The sequence below is a fragment of the Micromys minutus genome (assembly GCF_963924665.1).
Source record: "Micromys minutus genome assembly, chromosome: 25".
NCBI lineage: Eukaryota > Metazoa > Chordata > Mammalia > Rodentia > Muridae > Micromys > Micromys minutus.
In genome coordinates this window covers 45,760,476-45,781,390 of record NC_137960.1, presented here as the reverse complement: position 1 = coordinate 45,781,390, position 20,915 = coordinate 45,760,476, and the positions used below count along the sequence as shown (strand labels likewise).

Below are 20,915 nucleotides of genomic sequence, written 5' to 3'. Positions count from 1 at the left end.
AACAAGGGTTATTGTGGCCTCAAAAAATGAGTTAGGTAGTGTTTCATCTGACTCGATTTTGTGGAATAGTTTGAGAGTATTGGTATTAGGTCATCAATAAATATCTGATACAATTGTGCACTAAACCCATCTAGACCTGGGTGTTTTTTTTTTTTTTTTTTGTTTCTTTTTTTTTGTATTTTTTTTTGTTGGGAGGCTTTTGATGACTGCTTTTATTTCTTTAGGTGTTTTGGGATTATGTAGATGGTTTACCTGGTCCTGGTTTAACTTTAGTATCTGGTATCTGTCTAGGAATTCATCCATTTCCTCCAGATTATCCAGCTTTGTGAATATAGGCTTTTGTAGTATCTGATGATTTCTTGAATTTCCTTAGTTTCAGTTGTTATGTCTCCACTTTCCTTTCTGATTTTGTTAATTAGGATACTCTCTCTTTGCCCTCTAGTTAGTCTGGCTAAGGGTTTATCAATCTTGTTAATTTTTTCAAAGAACCAGCTCTTGGTTTTGTTGATTCTTTGAATGGTTCTTTTTGTTTCTATTTGGTCAATTTCTGTTCTGAGTTTGATTATTTCTTGCCATCTCCTCTTGGGTGTATCTGCTTCCTTTTGTTCTAGAGCTTTTAACTGTGCTGTCAGGTTTCTAGTGTATGCTCTGTCCAGTTTCTTTTTGGAAGCACTCAGAGCAATGAGTTTTCCTTTCAGTGCTGCTTTTATTATGTCACATAGGTTTGGGTATGTGGTGTTTTCATTTTCATTAAATTCTAAAAAATCCTTAAATTCTTTTTTTATTTCTTCTTTGACCATGCTATTGTTTAATAGAGCATTGCTTAATTTCCATGTGTATATGGGCTTTTCGTTGTCCTTGTTGTTATTAAAGACCAGCCTTAGACCATGGTGATCTGATAGGATACAAGGAAATATTTAAAACTTCTTATATCTATTGAGGTTTGTTTTGTGACCAATAATATGGTCAATTTTGGAGAAGGTGCGGTGATGTGCTGAGAAGAAGGTGTATTCTTTTGTTTTTGGATGAAATATTCTGTAGATTTCTATTAATTCCAATTGGTTCCTAACCTCTGCTAGTTTCACTGTGTCCTTGTTCAGTTTCTGTTTCCATGATGTGTCCAATGATGAGAGTGGGGTGTTGAGGTCTAGCACTATTATTGTGTGGGGTGCAATGTATTTTTCCAGCTTTAGTAGGGTTTCTTTTATTAATATGGGTACTCTTGTATTTTGAGCATATATGTTGACTATTGAGAGTTCCTCCTGACAATTTTTCTCTGTAATGAGTTAAAAAGTGTCCCTCCTTATCTTTTTTGATAACTTTTGGTTAAAAATCTACTTTATTTAATATTAGAATTGCCACTCCAGCTTTCTTCTTGGGGCCATTTGCTTGGAAGTTTTTTTCTCAACATTTTACTCTGAGATAGTAGTGTCTGTCTTTTTCTCTGAGATGAGTTTCCTGTATGCAGCAAATGCTGGATTCTGTTTATGTATCCGGTCTGATGACCTATGTCTTTTTATTGGGGAAATGAGTCCATTTATGTTAACAAATATTAAGTAATAGTGGTTGCTTTTTCCTGCTATTTTTGCTTTTAGAGGTAGAATTGTGCCTGTGTGTCTTTCTTCTTTTTCTTGTTTAGGTATTTTCTTCTTTTTCCTAGGATGTAGTTTCTCTTCTTGTATTGGGTTTTCCACCTATAATTCATTGTAGTGCTGGGTTTGTTGTCAGATATGGTGTCAATTTAGTTTTGTCTTGGAATATCTTAGTCTCTCCAACTATGGTGATTGAGAGTTTTGCTGGGTATAGCAGCTTGGGCTGACACTTGTGTTCTCTTAGTGTCTGCATGATATCTGTCCAGGTTCTTGTAGCTTTCATAGTCTCTGTTGAGAAGTAGGGTGTGATTCTGATTGGTCTGCCTTTATATGTTACATGACCTTTTCCCCCTACTGCTTTTAGTATTCTTTCTTTGTTTTGGGCACTTGGTGTTTTGACTATATGTGTTGGGAGGAATTTCCTTTCTGGTCCACTCTATTTGGAGTTCTGTAGGCTTCTTTTATTCTCATGGTCATCTCATTCTTAAGGGTAGGAAAGTTTTTTTTTATGATTTTGTTGAAGATATTTACTGTGACTCTTAGATAATATTCTTCACCCTCTTCTATTCCTATTATCCTTAGGTGTGGTCTGCTCATTGTGTTCTGGATCTTCTGGACATTTTGGGTTAGGAGCTTTTTGGATTTTGCATCTTCTCTGACTGTTTTGTCTATGTTTTCAATGTTGTCTTTGGCCCCTGAGAGTCTCTCTTCCATCTCTTCTAGTCTGTTGGAGATTCTTGCATCTGTGACTACTGATTTCTTTTTTAGGTTTTATACCTCCAGGGTTGTCTCTTTTAGTGTTTTCTTTATTGTTTCCATTTCCATTTTAAATTTCTTCTTCAATTTTTTCATCTTTTTGGTTCTGTTTTTCTCTAGTTCTTTGAGTTCTTTGAGTGTTTCTCTTGTTTCTTCTTTAGAAGCATCTATTTTTTTATGCTTTTCCTACTGTTCTTGTTTAAGGATCTCTATCATCATCTTGAGGTATGATTTTGGTTCTGAGTCTTCTTTTTTCTGGAGTGTTTGGCATTCTTCTGTTTGCTGTGATAGGAGAGCTGGGTTCTGTTTTCCAGGTTTTCTTGGTTTCCATTGGGTAAGTTCTTTTGCTTTCCTCTTGCCATCTTGTTGTCTGTGATTATATGTGGTCTTGTTGTCAGTGATTGGTTCTTGTCTGTCCTATATACCTTGCCTGTGTCCCTGGATATCTGTTTTTCCTGGTAGCAGCTTAAGTCCTCTTTACATAAGGACTTCCACTTACTTTTGTTTTCTACACTTCTGACTTAGAAGAATTTTAAAGAAAATGACTTTGCTCTTTTCACAATGTATCATTATCAGTAAAGAAAGGTAAAAAAGACAATGGGCATTGGGTAAGCAGAGGACATAACTGTTCTTAGAGGAATAATGGTGTGGATATTAACCAGGTCATATTTCACTGTTGTCTTTAATGTAAGCAAAGGAAATTGCATCAACCAGATTTGGCATTTCAGTGACAAAGTCAGCAAAAACATTGGTGTTGTGTTTTTATAAAAAGATAAGGAGAGAAGGAACATGTTTTATGGGGGTGCCATCAGGTGTGGGGAAAGGAAGTGCCTCCTCAGGCCCATGATGAGGCATCCCTTACCCCTGAAGGAGCTGCCACATGACTGGTATAGTATAGCATAGACTGATATAGTATAGAATAGACTTGTATAGTATAGAATAGACTGGTATAGTATAGAATAGACTTGTATAGTATAGAATAAACTGATATAGTATAGAATAGACTGATATAGTATAGAATAGACTGATATAGTATAGAATAGACTGATATAGTATAGAACAGACTGGTATAGTATAAAATAGACTGGTATAGTATAGAATAGATATACTATACCAGGGCTTGTGGAGGGCTTTATTCAAGGCTTGTGGAGGGGAGTTGAGAGGGCAGTAGAGACAGAGACAGGCAAAGATTGAGAGAGGGAGAGAGAGAGAGAGAGAGAGAGAGAGAGAGAGAGAGAGAGAGAGAGAGAGAGAAGGGGTAGAGGTTGGCCTTGAGCTCAGGAGAGAGATGGGGAGGGGAATAAGGAGAGAGAGGGAGCTGGGAGAGGACAAACCCAGAGGGGCAGGGAGAGAGAAGGTAAGAGAGTAAGAGAGAGAGGAGGGGTTGAGCAGCCTTTTTGTATAGTGATTCAGATATACTTGGTTGTTGCCAGGCAACTGTGGGGTGGAGCTTAGACACAAAGCTGGTGGAGTCCACTGAGTCAGCTGACTGGTGATTGATTTTAACAGCCTGGAGACTGAAGAAACTGATGCGTCATCCACTGGCCCAGAAATGGTTGTGGAGAACTGAGGCCTAACCACACCAGCAGCAGTAGGAGCTGATGTCACAGCACTCTGAAATCCAGACGCAGGAGGAGGGTTAAATTCACTTAAGCCTGTGGCTACCGGAAGCAGGGAATGCAAGCCAGAAAAGTCTCAAAGGAAGGGAAATTGGTTTTGGCTGGGATGCCCAGAGGAAGGCCTTGAGGAAGTAATAGGAATTTTATTCTGACTTTGAAATGCAGGCCAGAATCTTCTGGGAGGAGAAGGAATGCTGAGCAAAAGAATGTCAGAGGAGACAGAGCAGATGTGGGAACAGATAAGGTTTACTGGGAGGCTCAATAAACCAATTCGGTTGACCTAGAGGACTAAGGCAGGGCCTGTAATGTGGCAGGATGCTGAAAGGCCCTGTCTGATCTGATCAAGTCTGGATACAGCATACATTCCTCAGCTTTGATTCCAAGCCACTTTGTTTCTCCAGGTAGTGAGGGTCTGCTGAAGGTTACTGTGCAAGACAGGGACTTTATTCATGTATTCTGGAAGCTTGGTGTATGAATTAGAGGAGACAGTTGCCAGAGGAAGGAAAGCTGGTCTGGGCAGCTGGTTCAGTAAAGCCTGAAGTAAGCGAGACACCTTCAAAGCCTGCACTGTGCCGAGGCCATCTTCACCCCCACCCCAGACTCTCTCTCACTTTGTGTTGGGATTTCTAATGTGTTGTTTCACCTCAAACCCATTAAACCCATTTCCCACCCCCTTACTTCCTCCTTCTTTCCTTTCTGTTCTCACCCTTTCTGCCCTTCCCCCTTCTCTCTGTGCATCTTTCACTTTTCTTCCTTGTGAACTACGTCACTCACAAGTATTTTACCACTTACACTGTAGACATTACAGGAGGTATCACAGGTTCAAAGAACAGGGTTCTAGTCTGAGAAAAGCAGATAATGGGGGGGGGGGGTTCAGTGAGTAAAATGTTGGTGTCAGACTTCAGGGGGCACAACATACTAACCTGTTATGTCAGAGAAGATGGTGATGGAAAATTGACAAGGAGGTCATTAGAGAAGTGAGAGGCGGGAGAAGGAAATAGGGCTTTGTGCTCAGGAGCTGTTGGTAGCAGGTAGTTTTGGGAACTGAGTAACGGGTTTTAAATATAGGAGCGAGAGACCATGATGTTGGGGGAGTTTAACGGGGCTTTGTGTGTTTTGAGTTTACTTTTCATTCCAAACATGCTGGAGGCTGCTGGAGAATTTAGCCTGGGAGTGAGGCATCTGATTTGTTTGTTTGTTTGTTTATTTATTGAGTTGGCAAAGCCAAAGATTTATATTTTCAGGATCTGCTTGCTACTCATGGTTCAACCACTTAGTGGTTTTGGCCCCTTGGGCACACCACTTAACCTCTCTAAGCCCCAGTTTCTTCTCACAACAAAGGAGAAGCACTTAGCTCCTTTGTAGTCCTTGATCTTGAAATACGGAATCACAGCATCCCTAGTGTGGTTCTGGGAACACAGCAGACTCGTCAAGGTTGAGCATACGGTACACGCTCTTGCCACAGCCACTGGCTGTTTACGTCACAGTTCAGACAAGTAGGAGATAAGAATGGGTGGGAGTGAGCAAGGTGAAGACCCTGCGACTTTCTGTTCAGTGACCAGCTGTCATTTAGACGGAGAGATTTTTTTGTTTGGTGTTTTGTTTTTTTAATAAATGAAAAGGAAGTCTGAGCAGACATAGGTGACTGACTAGCTGAAAGCAGCAGCCAGTGAGTGTGTCGAAGCCACCTGTCAGACTTCAAGCTCGGGTGCACAGGAGAGCTTGTGTCACCAGCATGAGAAAACCCTTTCAATCTGGGCTCTGGTTCCCAGGCCACTGCTCTCCCGACATCCTTGGGGGTTGGTACTGTTTCAGTTTCTTAACCTGATCAGTGGCTGCGCTGGGCTGTTTGTCACTGTCTTTTCTCACAATGTTTTGACCTAGTCACAGTGAAGGTATATTTAAATTTAGGGTAGCAAAGGGTTTGGGGTCTTCAATCCACCTACTGTTGAGTTTGGGTCCATCTCTGCCTGCTGGACCTCCCAACTCTTTTTCTGTTTCTAGATCATGTAGATGTCTCAGGAGAGACCACAGCATGCATCTGCAGCCATGTTTAGAGGCATCAAGAAAACACCATACCTTCATAGTTTATAGTGTTTGGCACAGAATATTTGTTATGGTTCATGGTATCATGATCATTATTTTTGTTTCAGTATAAAGTGTGGAATTACATGTGCATTCTGTTTGGGGTCTCATGCTATTAAAATAAAACAACAAAATATGTCTCAGGATTTGGATTGTGTGTGTGTGTGAGAGAGAGAGGGTGGTGGTGGATATGTGTCCATGTATGGGAGTGTATAATGTGGAAGGTAGAGGACACTGGGGCCTGCTTTGTCCTTTTCAACTTTAATTCTCTTCAGAAATGCTTCACATGGCTGGCAGCTGCCTCCTGCCTCTGTCTCCCAAGCATCACGCCTGACTTTCTCCATTTGGGTACTGGGATCTGAACCCTGTTCCTCCTGCTCACATGTCAGGCATCGTACCCATCTGTCCTCCCCACCAGCCTACCCGTGTGTTTCCTGCTTCTGTAAAACGTTACTTCTAGATTATCTATATGATTCTAGGGAGCATTAAGGAATCCCAAAGCAAGACACAGGACTTTCTAAGGAGATGAGCTGCCTACCGTAGCCTGGCTTTGAAACAAGTAACCGCATATGGGAGGCCATGATTCTGTTTTTTTGTTTGTCTCCTTGTTTTACTTTCCATTTTTCTATTTGAGCTATTATTTATCTATTTATTTACTTCCAGGATCTCTCTCTACATTGCTCTGGATGTCTTAACTCACTGCGTATGCCAGGCTGGCCTCAGAAACTAAGGACCCCGGCTCAGTGAAGAGCAGGGGTTTTGAAACTGTCTTAGGGCTAGGTTAGCTACACTCAAGGCTTTGTCAACATATAGAACAACTGTTTTAAGAGAGAGATTTTTGGGGCATTCGGGCGTGTTGAAAGCCAAGCCTGATAATTACCAAGCACATCTCAAATCCCAAGGGGGGAAAATAAATTTAAAAATGCCTTACACGAAACAAACATTTTAACTTCAACCAAATGACACATCATGAGAAATTTGCGATGCTGACTACCAGCGCAGAGTCTCTGCAGATGGCTTGCACAGTTGCTCCTGAGGTCTAGGGCAACAGTGGCCCTGAGCCTGGGGAAGCAGGGCAAGGCCTGGTGGCCTCAGAATGGCTACCTTAACCCGAGCCTCAGTTGTTCTGAGGACCTACCACAGCCACCACTGAGTCAGAATGAGTATGGACCCGAGTTCCACAGACGGCATTTCTACAGATGCTCTTATCAGCCTGTTCCTCCTATGTGTGCGGACCCAAAGAGCAGCTGAAGGGATCTGGAATGAGATGTCGCTGTGGGAAAAAGCAGCCTTTCGGGTTCTCAACATCTTACCCAGCTGCTTTTTTACTTTTTTCCAGAAACTACCAAGGCTATTAAAATCTATTCCTGGTGATTAAAGAAAATAAATAAATAAAAATGATAGAGTCTCAGTGACCGTTTCCCAATTGCCCCATGTCTGGCAGAGCATACCTAAATATACAGTTTTATCTCTCTCTTTTTTTTTTTAAATTTCTCTACCAGTATCAAAACAATCCTGCTTGTATCTGTGGGCAATTAAATCTCTGCCTTGCATTCTGTGTAGGGAACAGAGCAAGACAAATAGCCATCTGGGCTAGTCTGTTTCTCTAGAGTCTGGGCTTTGGCTGCTTTAAGAGTCTGGCTTCTTGGTAAGGGGGCTGGTCTATCCTGGGTGTGGGAGGAGGGAGGGGTAAAGCTGACCTGGGAGTTCCTTTTAGATCAGACAAAAAGAAACCAGGAAGTTAGGAGGAATTATTCCAGTCTGCACAGCTCAGGATGTTAAAGGCGATAACCTCCACGGCCTGGTTATTCATTAGCAAGAAGGAAAGCTCAGGGGAAAGCCGGACTGGCTCAGCGGCAGGCTTGAAGCAGAGAGAGATCAGCTTCAGCAGGCCAGGCTGGGAACTTTTGCCTGGAGTTAGTCTCTCCATAACTTTTTCCTGGGACAGAGAGAGAGGTGGCTGTTCTTTGTTCTCAGATGTCCCTTTAACTAAAACCCTTTTTATTTTATTTACTGTTGGGTGCCCAAGCAGACAGGAAGAAGCACCTTCCCACTGGACCTCCTGCTCAGTCCCCTCTTGATTTTGTCCCAGGGCAGCCGCTACAGAGAGAAAGCCAGCTGTGAGTGTCTTCTTGGTCAAGCCCCGATCTGCCGGAGAGAGCCGAGGCAGGACTTTCTATCTCTGATCGGTATGGTGAGTTGCAGCTGATTTGGAAGGACAGTGGAGGACAGTGGCTCTGTACAGCTTGTGGGGAGAGGATTTTCCTCCCAGCAACTACCAGCCAGAACACCATGGGCAGCATCTGTGTGAGGCTCTGGGCGTACCTGCAGCCTTTTCTCCCCTGCTGGTCCCAAGAGGCAGACAAGTCAGTGGTGATTGAGAATCCAGGGGCCTACTGTCCCCCAGAGGCTCCCAGATCACAAGAGCCCGAGAGAAGCCATGGCCAGTATTTTGTGGCTCTGTTTGATTACCAAGCTCGTACTGCAGAGGACCTAAGCTTCCGTGCTGGTGATAAACTCCAAGTCTTGGACACTTCGCACGAGGGCTGGTGGTTGGCCAGACATTTGGAGAAGAAGGGAACCGGCTTAGGTCAGCAGCTGCAGGGCTACATTCCTTCCAATTACGTGGCTGAGGACCGGAGTCTCCAGGCAGAGCCGTGAGTATCCCAGGCCATACTTCTTTCTTGATTCTCTCAGGGTTGGATACTGAGCACTGCCTGGCTGTCCCTGCTTCCCATACACGGCCTCTCATCACAGATAGGTCCAGTGTATAGAAACACATTTCAGATGCCGTTGGTTGAAACATGTCTTTCTCGCAAAGTGAGAGAGAACATGCAGGTGACTACTGCTAAAATGACTTTGATTATAGTGGTCCGTTTAATGTTCTCCCTCTGCCTCACTTTCTACAGAACTACATTTTCATTTATGGGCAGCCATAGTCTCTCCTAAACCTACTTTCAAATCTAAAATCTGAGGCCTTTTGTTTAGTTAGTGTTAACTTTCCAAGCATTCCAAACTACGGCTGTGCATCCTGCAGCTGACCACGACCATTTCCATCGGGTAGGCTCCCGAGCGGGCTAACTTATATAGACGACAAAACAGCTGCGCAATAGTAGGGTGGTTTTCTTTTCCTGGTGAAATCATAACAGAGAAAACTTTCTTGGGATTTCCGTATCCTGAGGCATACTATTCAAACTACGATAGCTTTTGGATTTTAGGCGATATGTCTTTCAACAGAGGATTAAGATTTCATTCTGAAAAAGGGATCTTAGAAGGGGGGCTGGTGATGAACACATTTACTACTATTGCTTTTTGTCTTGGTTCCGGTTTTCTGTCTCGGACTGTGTTGGTTAAATAATTATCTAACCTTGTGAGAAATGAACTACAAAATGTTGTTGAATACATCTTATGGGCTGTGCCGCCTGCAAGTTCAGGCTCGGAATCTTTGTCTCCAGGTGGGGACTTGTCGTTTGAAGTCTGTGAAAGCTTTAGGGAGTTGTACCTAGGTGGTGGACAGGCCTCTGAGGAGTGTACCCAGCCTTTATTCCACTGCACTGCATCTGTTTATGGTGACACCGTAACATGAACAGTTTGTCACATGCTCTTTCCACCCTGAACTTAATCACTATGCCTGCTGTCCACGGCAGAATAAACCCTTCAGTAAGCATAAGCCAAAATAAATATTTCCTCCAGAGAGAGAGAGAGAGAGACAGAGACAGAGAGAGAGAGAGAGAGAGAGAGAGAGAGAGAGAGAGAGAGAGAGAGAGAGAGAGAGAGAGAGAGTTTGAATATAATTCCTATAGTTTATAATGGCACAAGAGAGTTCATTTAGTATTCCAATAATTCCTACTATTTATAATGGCAAAAAGAGGAAAGATTTATAAATTTATTTAAGCCTTATCCATTCATCCATCCACCCATTCAAAGAGCAGGCATATTGATGGGTATGTTAGGGCTTTGTTATGAGGCAGTACATAAAATAATCTTGACAATGGATATGCAGGATCTGGTGGATTAGAAAGCAGGTAAAGATTCAGTGTTGGTGATGAGTCCTAGTGAAATTCACTATAAGGAGCATCTTTCAGGAAACAGGCAGATGGTAAAGATGGGTCCTGACGGGAGGTCGTTGGGTGTCCTATGTTCTCATCTAGAGATTTTTCTTTCCGATTACTTTCTTCCATTATTATTTGAATATGCTATTTTTATTAATTTTTAGATAATTTCATACTGTGTAAATTGGTCATATCCACTCCGCTTTCTCCATAGCGTTTGTTTCTTTGTGAGCTGGGCGCCTATTACTGTCCCAGGCAACAGAATGGCAGCAGCGATGGCCCATTGCTGCTGGGTCCAAACTTAATATTTCTAAAGAAAGATTTTTTTTCAGTGCCAAGAACTTTTCAAATTAAGAAGGCTATAATTTATGCCTAGCTAGACATTAGCTGACTTAGACTTTTGGTGGGAAGAATTGATGTTACCAAAGGAAAAGATTCCCTAGCTTGGCATGGGTGGTGCTTTCCTGTAATTTCAGTAACCCAGGGACCTAAGGCAGGAAGATTGCTCCATCTTAGTGTTCAGGCTGAGCTACACAGCGATCACAGGGGCAGTCACATACACAGTAAAACCTGGCTTCAAGACAAAGAAAAGAATGGGTGAATGAATGAATGAATGACTTGAAGGAACCTTCATTTCTGTGCTAGTTTAGATCTTCTCACTTAACTTCCCATGAAGGTGAGTAATCCTGAACAGGAAAGGAAGCACCTTTTACTCATCCACTAAATGCCCGGTTACATGTACTTCCTAATACTTTGCTTCTGTGTCAAGCATTCCGCATATTTTACATTCAGTATAATATTATCAGAACAAACACTTTCATGTTAATGTCTTGAATTCATGATGTACCAGTGTTTAAATATCTCTCATTCATCAAAGCATAGGGACTCCAATTTCTCTGTAAGATCTCTGACTTGCTCAGACTCCAGAATTTTGTAACAATATGTGAATGTTTACTTTTTTAAAATGTGGCGTCCTCATCCTTTTTGGACTACAAATACTGCCATTAAGGGGACTGAAAGGTGAGCTATCCCAAGGTGAACATATCGTGGTTAAAAGGCCTGGCATAGTGTGTGGACTAATTTACATTGCTGTCCAGAAACAGAAAATAAAGCAGCACAAGTATTGTGGCTATTTTTCAATTCACAGGGCTCGTTTATAGCCAAGAACACTCTTTTTCACTTTCATTAGACTTTTCTTCTTGGAGCCGATTGTCAACTATGTTACCATCCCTGCTAACTCAGCCTTCCATAGTAGGCTTTACTGTGCACGCTTCAATAGAATCAGGATATCCAGAGGGGCTTCCACTCTGTCTTTGCCAGACAGGATATCTGTTTCCTTCTAGATACACATGGAAGTTTCACATAGGTACCTGTTTCTTGTCACCACTTGGCTGAATGGTATGGGTTGCAAAAAGTACCTCTAGTCCACTAAAAGAAGTGATTTTTAACTCAGTTTTCAAAGTGAAGATCTCCAGGAGTCTCATACAGTATTTGTTATCAAAGCAATCATATAAAAACATTTTAACACCTTCATTGAGGTTTTTAGCCTATATTTCAGTTTTCCCATTCAATTCTGTTCAGATTAATGTGGTTAATCGAGCTCAGTAAATGGAATTGAAGAGAGATTGTTGTCTGTATTTACTTAGTGGCTCTTAGGAGGCAATGGAAAGCCAATGAAAGAAGATTCATCTAATCTCTAATTGTTTAGTGTTTATTTGTTTATGTCTCGATCTTGACTTTCCTTAGTAGGAAAGCAATTTAAGCACCTCTGAAGTTATTACTTACTGGGGCAAATCAATCGAAGGTTTCAGTTTATTGCAGGTCCACCGCCAACTTTTCAGATTCCTGGAAGGAAAGATGTTACAAGAAGCACACTATTGTTAAACTGAACCACTGTACTAAGGGTTGTTACTATGCTTGGACATGCGTTAAGTTTCCTGAACATCTTACAGTAAGTGATACAATAGCTCAGTTCTTACAGAGTTTGGTTTATGTGAAGAACTCTTAGATTTATATTATCTTTTATTCAAATTCATACCTAGATCCTTAGAGATGAGTGCTTTTCTTTGACATTTTCAATCTAGAATTCATCAAACACTATGTTTGATGTCTTGTTTCTCAGTGATTCTTTAGAAAATATAATTTGGTGCTTTTAAAGACAGCTAATATGCTGGTTACTAGGTGCTAAAGGCCTGAGCACCAAGTGGTGACTAGTGGCAGGTCCTTCAGTCACTGAGACGGTGTCCCCCAATACTGTAGGACGTCAATCTCTTCCTTCTCCATGTGAGTGGTATGTTCTGCTATACCCCCACTTTCCACTTGTGCTGTTTTTCTCTCTCTGACGTTCACAGCACTGGGGTCAACTTGGTCTTAGTCTGGAGCCTACAAATTTATAAACTGATAAAACATTTCCGTTTTTAGTTTGTGTATGTGCACATATTCTGTGTGCATATATGTATTTATAAGTGTGTATATGCACATATACATTTGCATGTGAAGGCCAGAGGACAACTTTCATGTTCCTCAGTTACTATCATCTTTGTTTTAAAGACATCTTTCATTGGTCTGTAATGAAGGGAATATTAAATGTACGTCTGTTAAGATGAAAATAATAGGCATGTAGTTCTTTCTAAAACAAAACATGTTTAAATATTATAATTTTAGAAATCAACTAAAAAGGAGTTTAAATGAGCAAAAGTAAAATACATCTTAAATACACAAACACATATGATTGTGCATGAAATTAAGTGTTTTTGATGAATCAAGGAGAAGACTTTAGGACCAACATTTCAAGTGAGACAAGTTACATTGGAATTATGTGTCATACCATGACTGTGTCACCTCTGGGTCCCTACTCCTCCTCATCTACAAATCCTTTGTTATCTGCTGAGGTTTTAATCAGGAGTATGACAAATGTGTTGCTGAAGGAATTAACACATCAAAGGTTTTGTCTCAGTTTAAGGTGATTTTCATTTCTACATGTTATAGACTATGCTTGTGAAACTTCTTATATTAAGTTTTACAGAGAAAATGTTTATATAATTGCCACCATTTAAGGAAAATCAAAATCAATTACAGGTTTCCACTATACTGGAAAAATGGTTAAGTATCCCAAATTGAATAAATGCTTTTTTTTTTGTTTTTTGTTTTGTTAGGCATCCAAATGTAATAATAATAATAAAAAAAAAAAGACATGAAAACCCACGAAGACATAGTGAAGTAATAAAGAGAGGTGTCAATTAAACTACATGGAAATGACTATTAAAAATTGAGCTCATAGAGTCTTAAATAACTGACAAAGGAGACTTGAGAACATGTGTCTCGATTGAGAAGCACTATAACCATGGCTTACAGTCACAAAGATGGCCTACAGTCATTAAACCTGAGAAGCACTGTAACCACGGCTTACAGTCACTAAGATGGCCCACAGTAATTACACCTGAGAAGCACTATAACCATGGGTTACAGTCACTAAAATGGCCTACAGTCATTACACCTGAGAAGCACTGTAACCATGGATTCCAGTCACTAAGATGGTCTACAGACATTACACCTGAGAAACTCTGTAACCATGGCTAACAGTCACTAAGATGGTCTACAGTCATTACACCTGAGAAGCACTGTAACCATGGCTTACAGTCACTAAGATTGTCTACAGTCATTACACCTGAGAAGCACTGTAACCGCAGCTTACAGTCACTAAGATGGTCTATAGTCATTACACCTGAGAAGCACTGTAACCATGGCTTACAGTCACTAAGATTGTCTACAGTCATTACACTTGAGAAGCACTGTAACCGCAGCTTACAGTCACTAAGATGGTCTACAGTCATTATACCTGAGAAGCACTGTAACCATGGCTTCCAATCACTAAGATGGTCTACAGACATTACACCTGAGGAACTCTGTAACCATGGCTTACAGTCACTAAGATGGCCTACAGTCATTACACCTGAGAAGCACTGTAACCATGGCTTACAGTCACTAAGATGGCACACAGTCATTACACCTGAGAAGCGCTGTAGTACCATGGCTTACAGTCACTAAGATGACCCACAGTCATTATATCTTAGAAGCACTGTAACCATGGCTTACAGTCACTAAGATGGCCTACAGTCATTACACCTGAGAAGCGCTGTAGTACCATGGCTTACAGTCACTAAGATGGCACACAGTCATTACACCTGAGAAGTGCTGTAGTACCATGGCTTACAGTCACTAAGATGACCCACAGTCATTACACCTGAGAAGCACTGTAACCATGACTTACAGTTGCTAAGCTGGCCCACAGTCATTACACCTGAGAAACTCTGTAGAACCAGTCATTAAGATGAGCTGGGTTTTGTCTTTTCTCCAAAAAGTATACGGTGATAATATTTTGGAGATCTCACAGTATTTCATTCAAGTCTATTTTCTATTTAGGAAAAGCACTAATTTTTTTCTTTTCAGGCTTTCAATCAATAAATAATTCTATGTGAATGAGATAAATTATACAGCATGAATACTAATGTTGAGTCTAAATGAACTGAATCTAAATTTCAACTTGTTGAATTTATTTTTTGTTAATAATAGTTTGGTGGACTCCCAGGTAGCTTTTTTTTTTTTTTTTTTTTTTTGCCAGATGAGTTCATTTGAGAGCTTCTGTTGCTTTGTTGTTGTATCTTTAGATTTTCGTGATTCTTTTATCTCTTTCTCTCTCCTCTCCTTTTCCTTCCCTCCCTTGCTCCCTCTGTCCCTCCCTTCCACCCTCCCTCCATCCTTTCCTTCCCCATTCTCTCTCTTTAACAAGTAAAAGGTAAACATGTTTCTCACACACAATTTTGTGTACAGTAAGATAAGAGCTAACTACTGCCTATGCTTTTTTACTTGCCCTGTGATTACCAACACAGGTAAAACAAACAGGAATAGTCTCATCTAATTGAAAAGAAAATCCTTTTGGATTATCCAACTTTCAATATTGCAGTAATAGTCTCTATCATAAATCTTAGATCAATACTTCAGATCTTGAAACAAATATCTGAGTGAGACTAAAACATCGATGGAACAGGGTTTAGTGGAAGTGTATATAACACTGGTTTAGTGGAAGTATAAAACACTGGTTTAGTGGAATTGTTATATAACAGTGGTTTAGTAGAATTTTTATATAACACTGGTTGTTCTTTTTTGCCCAAACTGTTATATGCTTCATGACATAGGTCTGGATTTCAAGGCGGATGATTTCACATACCTATGTCACCTAGAGCAAGCCATTGATAGCTCTCACATATCTACACAATTCATTGATAGCCCGATCTCACTTTCTTATATAGAACATGGAAATAGTAAGGATACCCTTTTTTCCTCTCAGGATTCATTCTATGACATGTTTCTGTTAAAAAAAGGTGAAATATTAGAAACCTCTTCATTGTAAGGATTTAAAACATGTTACTTGGAAACTTCCTTTCTACTTCTATCTGAATAGTTCACTCTGTAAGTTGCTATTTTATACTATGCTCATACATTCTCTATAGCAAAAGTCCTACACTGGGACCCTTTCAGTCTTAGTGCAAAGCTGTGCTGACCTAAAAGTTTGATCTCTAGACAGACAATTCTGCTCTGCCCTCCCATTATTCTCTTTCCTCTTCATTACCTGATGAGGTAGAACTTACTGTAATATGCCTTTCCTCTCCAGTTGTACCCTGCCTTTTATACATTAAGAGTTTCTGCTTATAGGTTTTAGAACCCTTTGTCATTATGGAAACTTTGTTTTCTGCATAATTGTAAACTGTAAACATAGGTGGTCAGAAGTAAAGCCATTGTCTTGCCTTTGTCTTGAGTTTAACATGTGTAAGAAGACTAGTTGGATAAATTAATAACTCAGTAAATGGCTTCTTTAAATCTCAGGTCTTCTTATAGAGCAGATAAAAGAGCATCCTGCCTGAGTCACTTTTTAAAACCTATTGGGAGATCTATGTTAAGCGCACTGACCCTATGCATCATCCCTGCAAGTTGTTCATACCTTGATTTTTTTTGTTAGATTTACAGTCATAATAGCATAATCTCCAGACTCCAAAGCAGTAAATTGTGGTAATCTATCCTAAGATTGACAGACTATTTTTTATAACATAGAATGAATATAAAGTCAGGAAGAAATGATAACTCTCATAGAAATTATATCCAGAAATTACACACACAGACACACACACACACACACACACACACACACACACACACACACACACTCAAGTATACCCTGGTTATATTCAAAGTAAAGAAATTATTGGGGCAGAGCTTTAAAATGGGAAGCAAACCAAAACCCAATTTCCAAACTTAATGTTGTGAGCCAGACTTGTAATTTTAGTTTTTATGGTCAATATATATAATTTCAACCTAGTATGTTTATGAAATACTTTTCAGCTTATACATGCTGAAAATTGACTAGGGTGGATATTAATAGAGTTTCACTGTTAAAAGGCAAACATTGCCAAACAAAATAATTCTATCTTCTTTTTGCTAATTTTCTTGCTAATTAGCTGCTACTTTCTCTACAGCATTATCCCTGATTTCCATTTTTAATGGGATCCTTAGCACTTCTTACCACTGAAAGCATTGAGCTGCTTTCTCCAGGGAAGGTAGTTATGCAGATTAATAGCAACTTTAATGGAGTTTCAGGGCTCCTTGTAGCTATTTTCCCAAAGCCTGCAACTTTAGTATTAGTTTATGTGGCTATTTCTTTGAAGATTAATGGATCATCAGAATTTTGCAAAAATGCATATATGCAGATATAGATCATGTGATCTCTATTACCCAACTTATTGCTTATTTAGTCAAAATTCAGACACTACCCTTGTATAAGATCTTTCTGTTATGTCATGCTTTTTCTAAAGAGTTAATTTGATGAGATATTTTGTATTTAAAATTGATTTAATTTGCAAGTCAATGTCTTTAATGTTTTCATGTATTTTATAATTTAAACGATGGTTTGTATTGCCATCGAGTTTTGAAAAAAAAATTAGTAGAAGACCTTTTAATGATTTCTCTACCTTTTTGAGGATAAAATGAAAAGTATAATTCAAGGAATGAAATTACTAGAAACTTCTGAACTTCATGTACATAATAATTTGAAAAGAATTTAGAATTATATTGAAAACATAATTTCACTAAACCAAATGTTGCATAGGTCATTGGCAGATGACTTAAATGGTTCAGAGGAATATCATATGGTTCTTTTGAAGGTTCTACTGATGTGTGTCAGGTCATTATAATGCTAATCTGATTTCACATTTATGAATATTAATTATAACTTATTAAAATGCTATGTCATGAGACCAGATTTTTTTCAAAGCTGTTGCTCCAAACTTATTTCTGAATTTCGTGGTACTTCTGACTGGTATTATTTGAATACTTCCTTCTTAGTCCCTGTGCCATTTCTGATCATAGAAGGAAATGATTTTTAAGTTCTGATGTTCAACTAATATTACCTGTGTGCTCACTGTATTAAAAGTTCCATTTGGGTGCTAAAAAATACTAAGACAGTGCTGTTTCTTTTTCAGAAAGTTGTTCAATAGTAGGAAATCAGAAGAATAAGTAGAGAATATCAATGCCTTTGTGCAAGGCCCTTCAGTAGTGCATCTGTAGTGGTATGCAGAGAAAAACATACCATAAAGAAGAATGGATTATTTCAGAAGTAGAGCCTTAGAAAAGACTCCTGTATTTGAGAGTGTAGTTTTGGGGAGGGTGTAAGGATGAGGGATTTGCTTTAAATGGGATCTATCAGGAAGTTGGGATACATATATGTGTAAGCATCAGTAAATGTTAAGGCAAGACTGTCTGGGGACTGAAAATGCAGTTGGTAATTGAACAGTGGTCATCCAAGTAAGCCAGAATACATGGTATTTGGTTGTTTGTGTCATTAGACAATGTCTGTTTTTGTGGATGTTCAAATATGGTTGTATAGTGATTTGATTTCTTTTTTGTCTTGCTTTATCATGATTACAATATGATATTGTCTGGTGTTGAAGGCCTATGAGATTGTTTATATTTGATAGAGAACACCAAGATCTAGCCTTAAGTGCTCAGCTAGCTAGCTTCTGAATGTAGCAGTTTCTTTTAGTGTCCTGGAATAGGTGCTGAATAATGCTACAGAGAGAGCACAAACTGTCATGTTGTGTACATTTTAAAAAAATAATTGTTTAATTCATAAATGCAGAAAGCAATACATGGATGAATAGGTACAGGTAAAAGAGTTCAGCCTTGATTAGAAGGGAATGAGATCTTTCAAGGCTCAACTCATATGATCTTTCCAAAAAAAGTTCTTTACTGAAAGAATTTGCAAAGCTGTTTTTCCTGTAATTTTGCATTGATTAGTAGTAGAACAAAAAGTTATACGTGTCATTTGAGAAGGATTACCAATGTATTTCCCCAAACACACTCAGTTTAGTTTATCTTAGAACATTCACATTTATTATAGCCTTTTGTAAATTTGTAAAATAAAGCTAAATTAACTGTGAAACCAGATGTTATTAGGACTCAATTTTGATTTCTAGGACTAATTAAAACAGAGTCAATATGTGAAAAACTCTATGGCTCAAGGTAGGACCTGAAGGCAAAGGAAATAACAAAGGTTGTATGTGTGTGTGTGTGTGCGCGCGCAGCACACGCATCTTCAAAATACTAAGCATACAAAACCAATTTAATTCTTACATAATAGCTCTGTCTGGATTCTATCACTGTTTTCAGGGGAAAATTGAAACTAAAATTAAATACATTCTAGAGTTGTCTTATCTGGTAAGTAGTGAAGGCTCAACTAAATTAGATGAGGAAGAGAGGGCTAGAAGGACCGGAATTAAACTGATTTTAAAACAGGTTTACCCCTTTCATGCCTTTATTTGACATGCCAACTTTGAAGTCACAAAAAGACATTTCAGTGGAAATATCTAGAAGAACTCTGGAAACAGAAACTTCCAGATGGAGGGGCAATTTAGTTCTGTAAAGATGGATCTTGAAGTTGTTCATGTGGAGAAGTTATAATGATACAGACAAGTAAGAACTTTAGAGTGCTGTGGCCTTTATAAGGACTATAAGGCCCATAGTGTAAAAGCTCAAGAGACAAAAAGAAGGCACAGACCAAATCTTTAGAAACATATGTAGTCAGTTGAGCAAGAGTGATGTATAAATTTTGGTAAAATCCCTTTTTGGGTTGTGTATTATAAAAACATACTTTTAGGCAACCTCCTGCCTCACTAACAACTGCCTAAATCAGTATGAGTTGATTTGTTTTGCTTGATGGCATAGTAGCAAATGTGGCAGGAGTAGAGACTTAAATATTTACAAATTGTTATTTGTCTTCTGCACTTAGAGTTCTAGAGCGACCCTGCACAAAACATAAACCAACCTCCAGGAAAGTGAAAGAAAAGTGTGAAAAGCTCCTTCTGGTCAACCTGTCTTGTCAACTAACTGTAGAATCATGATTAAGGCCAGTTAGGAGGACTGGAACCCATCCTAAATAACTAACCTGTAGTTGGTGAGCTAACTAAATAGTTGTTATCAATCAAATATAACTCATGCAGGAAGAAGATGCCACCAAAAGAAAGCAATAGATTCATAGTAGATGAAAACTGAAGTCATCTTCCTCAAGACAGTTAAAAAAATACCAAACAAAAGGTTTTGGGTCAGAAGCTAAAGAAAGGTCAAGTGAACAAGAAAGAAAGAGGTAATGGTGACAGTGTGCACTAAAGACAGAGATTTATAGCAGAGCACTACTATTTATGTTTGCAGCTCTGTACTGGGTGGCTTAGGCCTGTTGACTCATCATAAAAATATTGTATGAGACTTAGGTCAATCCAGCGAGTCCGTATTAGGGAAACATATGCCACAGGGTCAGTGGAGTGCAGCTGCCTCCACCTCTAAGAAGACTCACATATCTGTTTAGTTGGGATTTACAGCCTGTTTCTTGTCTCTAGGTTATCAGTCAGGAGCTATTCAGTATGTCTAGTGGATTCCATATGTGGCAGCTGAGATAGAATGAGAACAGACCGAGGGTGTATTTTTACCTTTGTCAGATTGGCTGTCCCCCAAACATTTGAAAATGCAGTAGAGTTTCCTGATTATATAAGCCCCCTTTTAGAGTTCATATTGTGGGAAGAGTACACATGGTGTTAGATCTTGAAGAGAAGCAAATAAACAGATATTACTTTTAAAACAACGTCAGGATTGGTACTTGTTTGAAAATACCAAGGCAAGTTAATAACTTTAAAAATGCTTCTATGTGTAGCAATGTACTTTGTCTAGACATTGGGAAATTTCTTTTCCATGGTATATTAGCTAACACTATGAAATGAAAAGGCTGCCTAAGTGGCACTTATGCCTACGACTTACTCCGAGTCTCTGCTTTCTGGAAATCCCTGGAGATCAAGTTAGGTCTGTGCTAGTTTTTGCTCTGGCATGCCATTGCTGGCTCAACAGTTGTGATACAATAGATTCCATGATGTTTCAGATAAAAACAATATAAAAAGTGCTTCTATGCCTGTGTTATACAATAGCTCATAATAAAACAGGCCAAACTGGTTTTGAGATTAAATCACTATGCTCTGGTCTCTGTCTTAGCAGAAGGCTGCCTTAGGGAAGAAATGGTTTACTTAAATAAGAGGTCACAGTACTGATTTAGGTTTTGGTAAGAAAATAGAAAGCAAAAGAAGTACGTGATAATGGAGACTAATGAATCATAGGAAGCGATGTTTCACATGGAAAAAGAAACGGGGGGTGTTGATTCCTTCTTTTTTGGGGTGTGTGTGTACAGCAGAACTTTATTGATGGTATTCAAGAGAATAGGG

At 39.3% G+C, this 20,915-nt stretch overlaps 1 protein-coding gene across 1 annotated transcript in view; it reads left to right on the top strand.

Moving 5' to 3' along the window:
• Positions 1-8,344: 8,344 nt before the first annotated feature.
• Positions 8,345-20,915, top strand: part of FRK (fyn related Src family tyrosine kinase) — a gene marked incomplete at both ends in the record, with an annotated part of 99,416 nt that continues 86,845 nt past the window's right edge. Inside the window, one exon of the mRNA XM_080937644.1 lies at positions 8,345-8,709. Within this exon, the coding sequence (XP_080793770.1) occupies positions 8,345-8,709 (365 nt within the window). The remainder of the gene's footprint in view (positions 8,710-20,915) is intronic.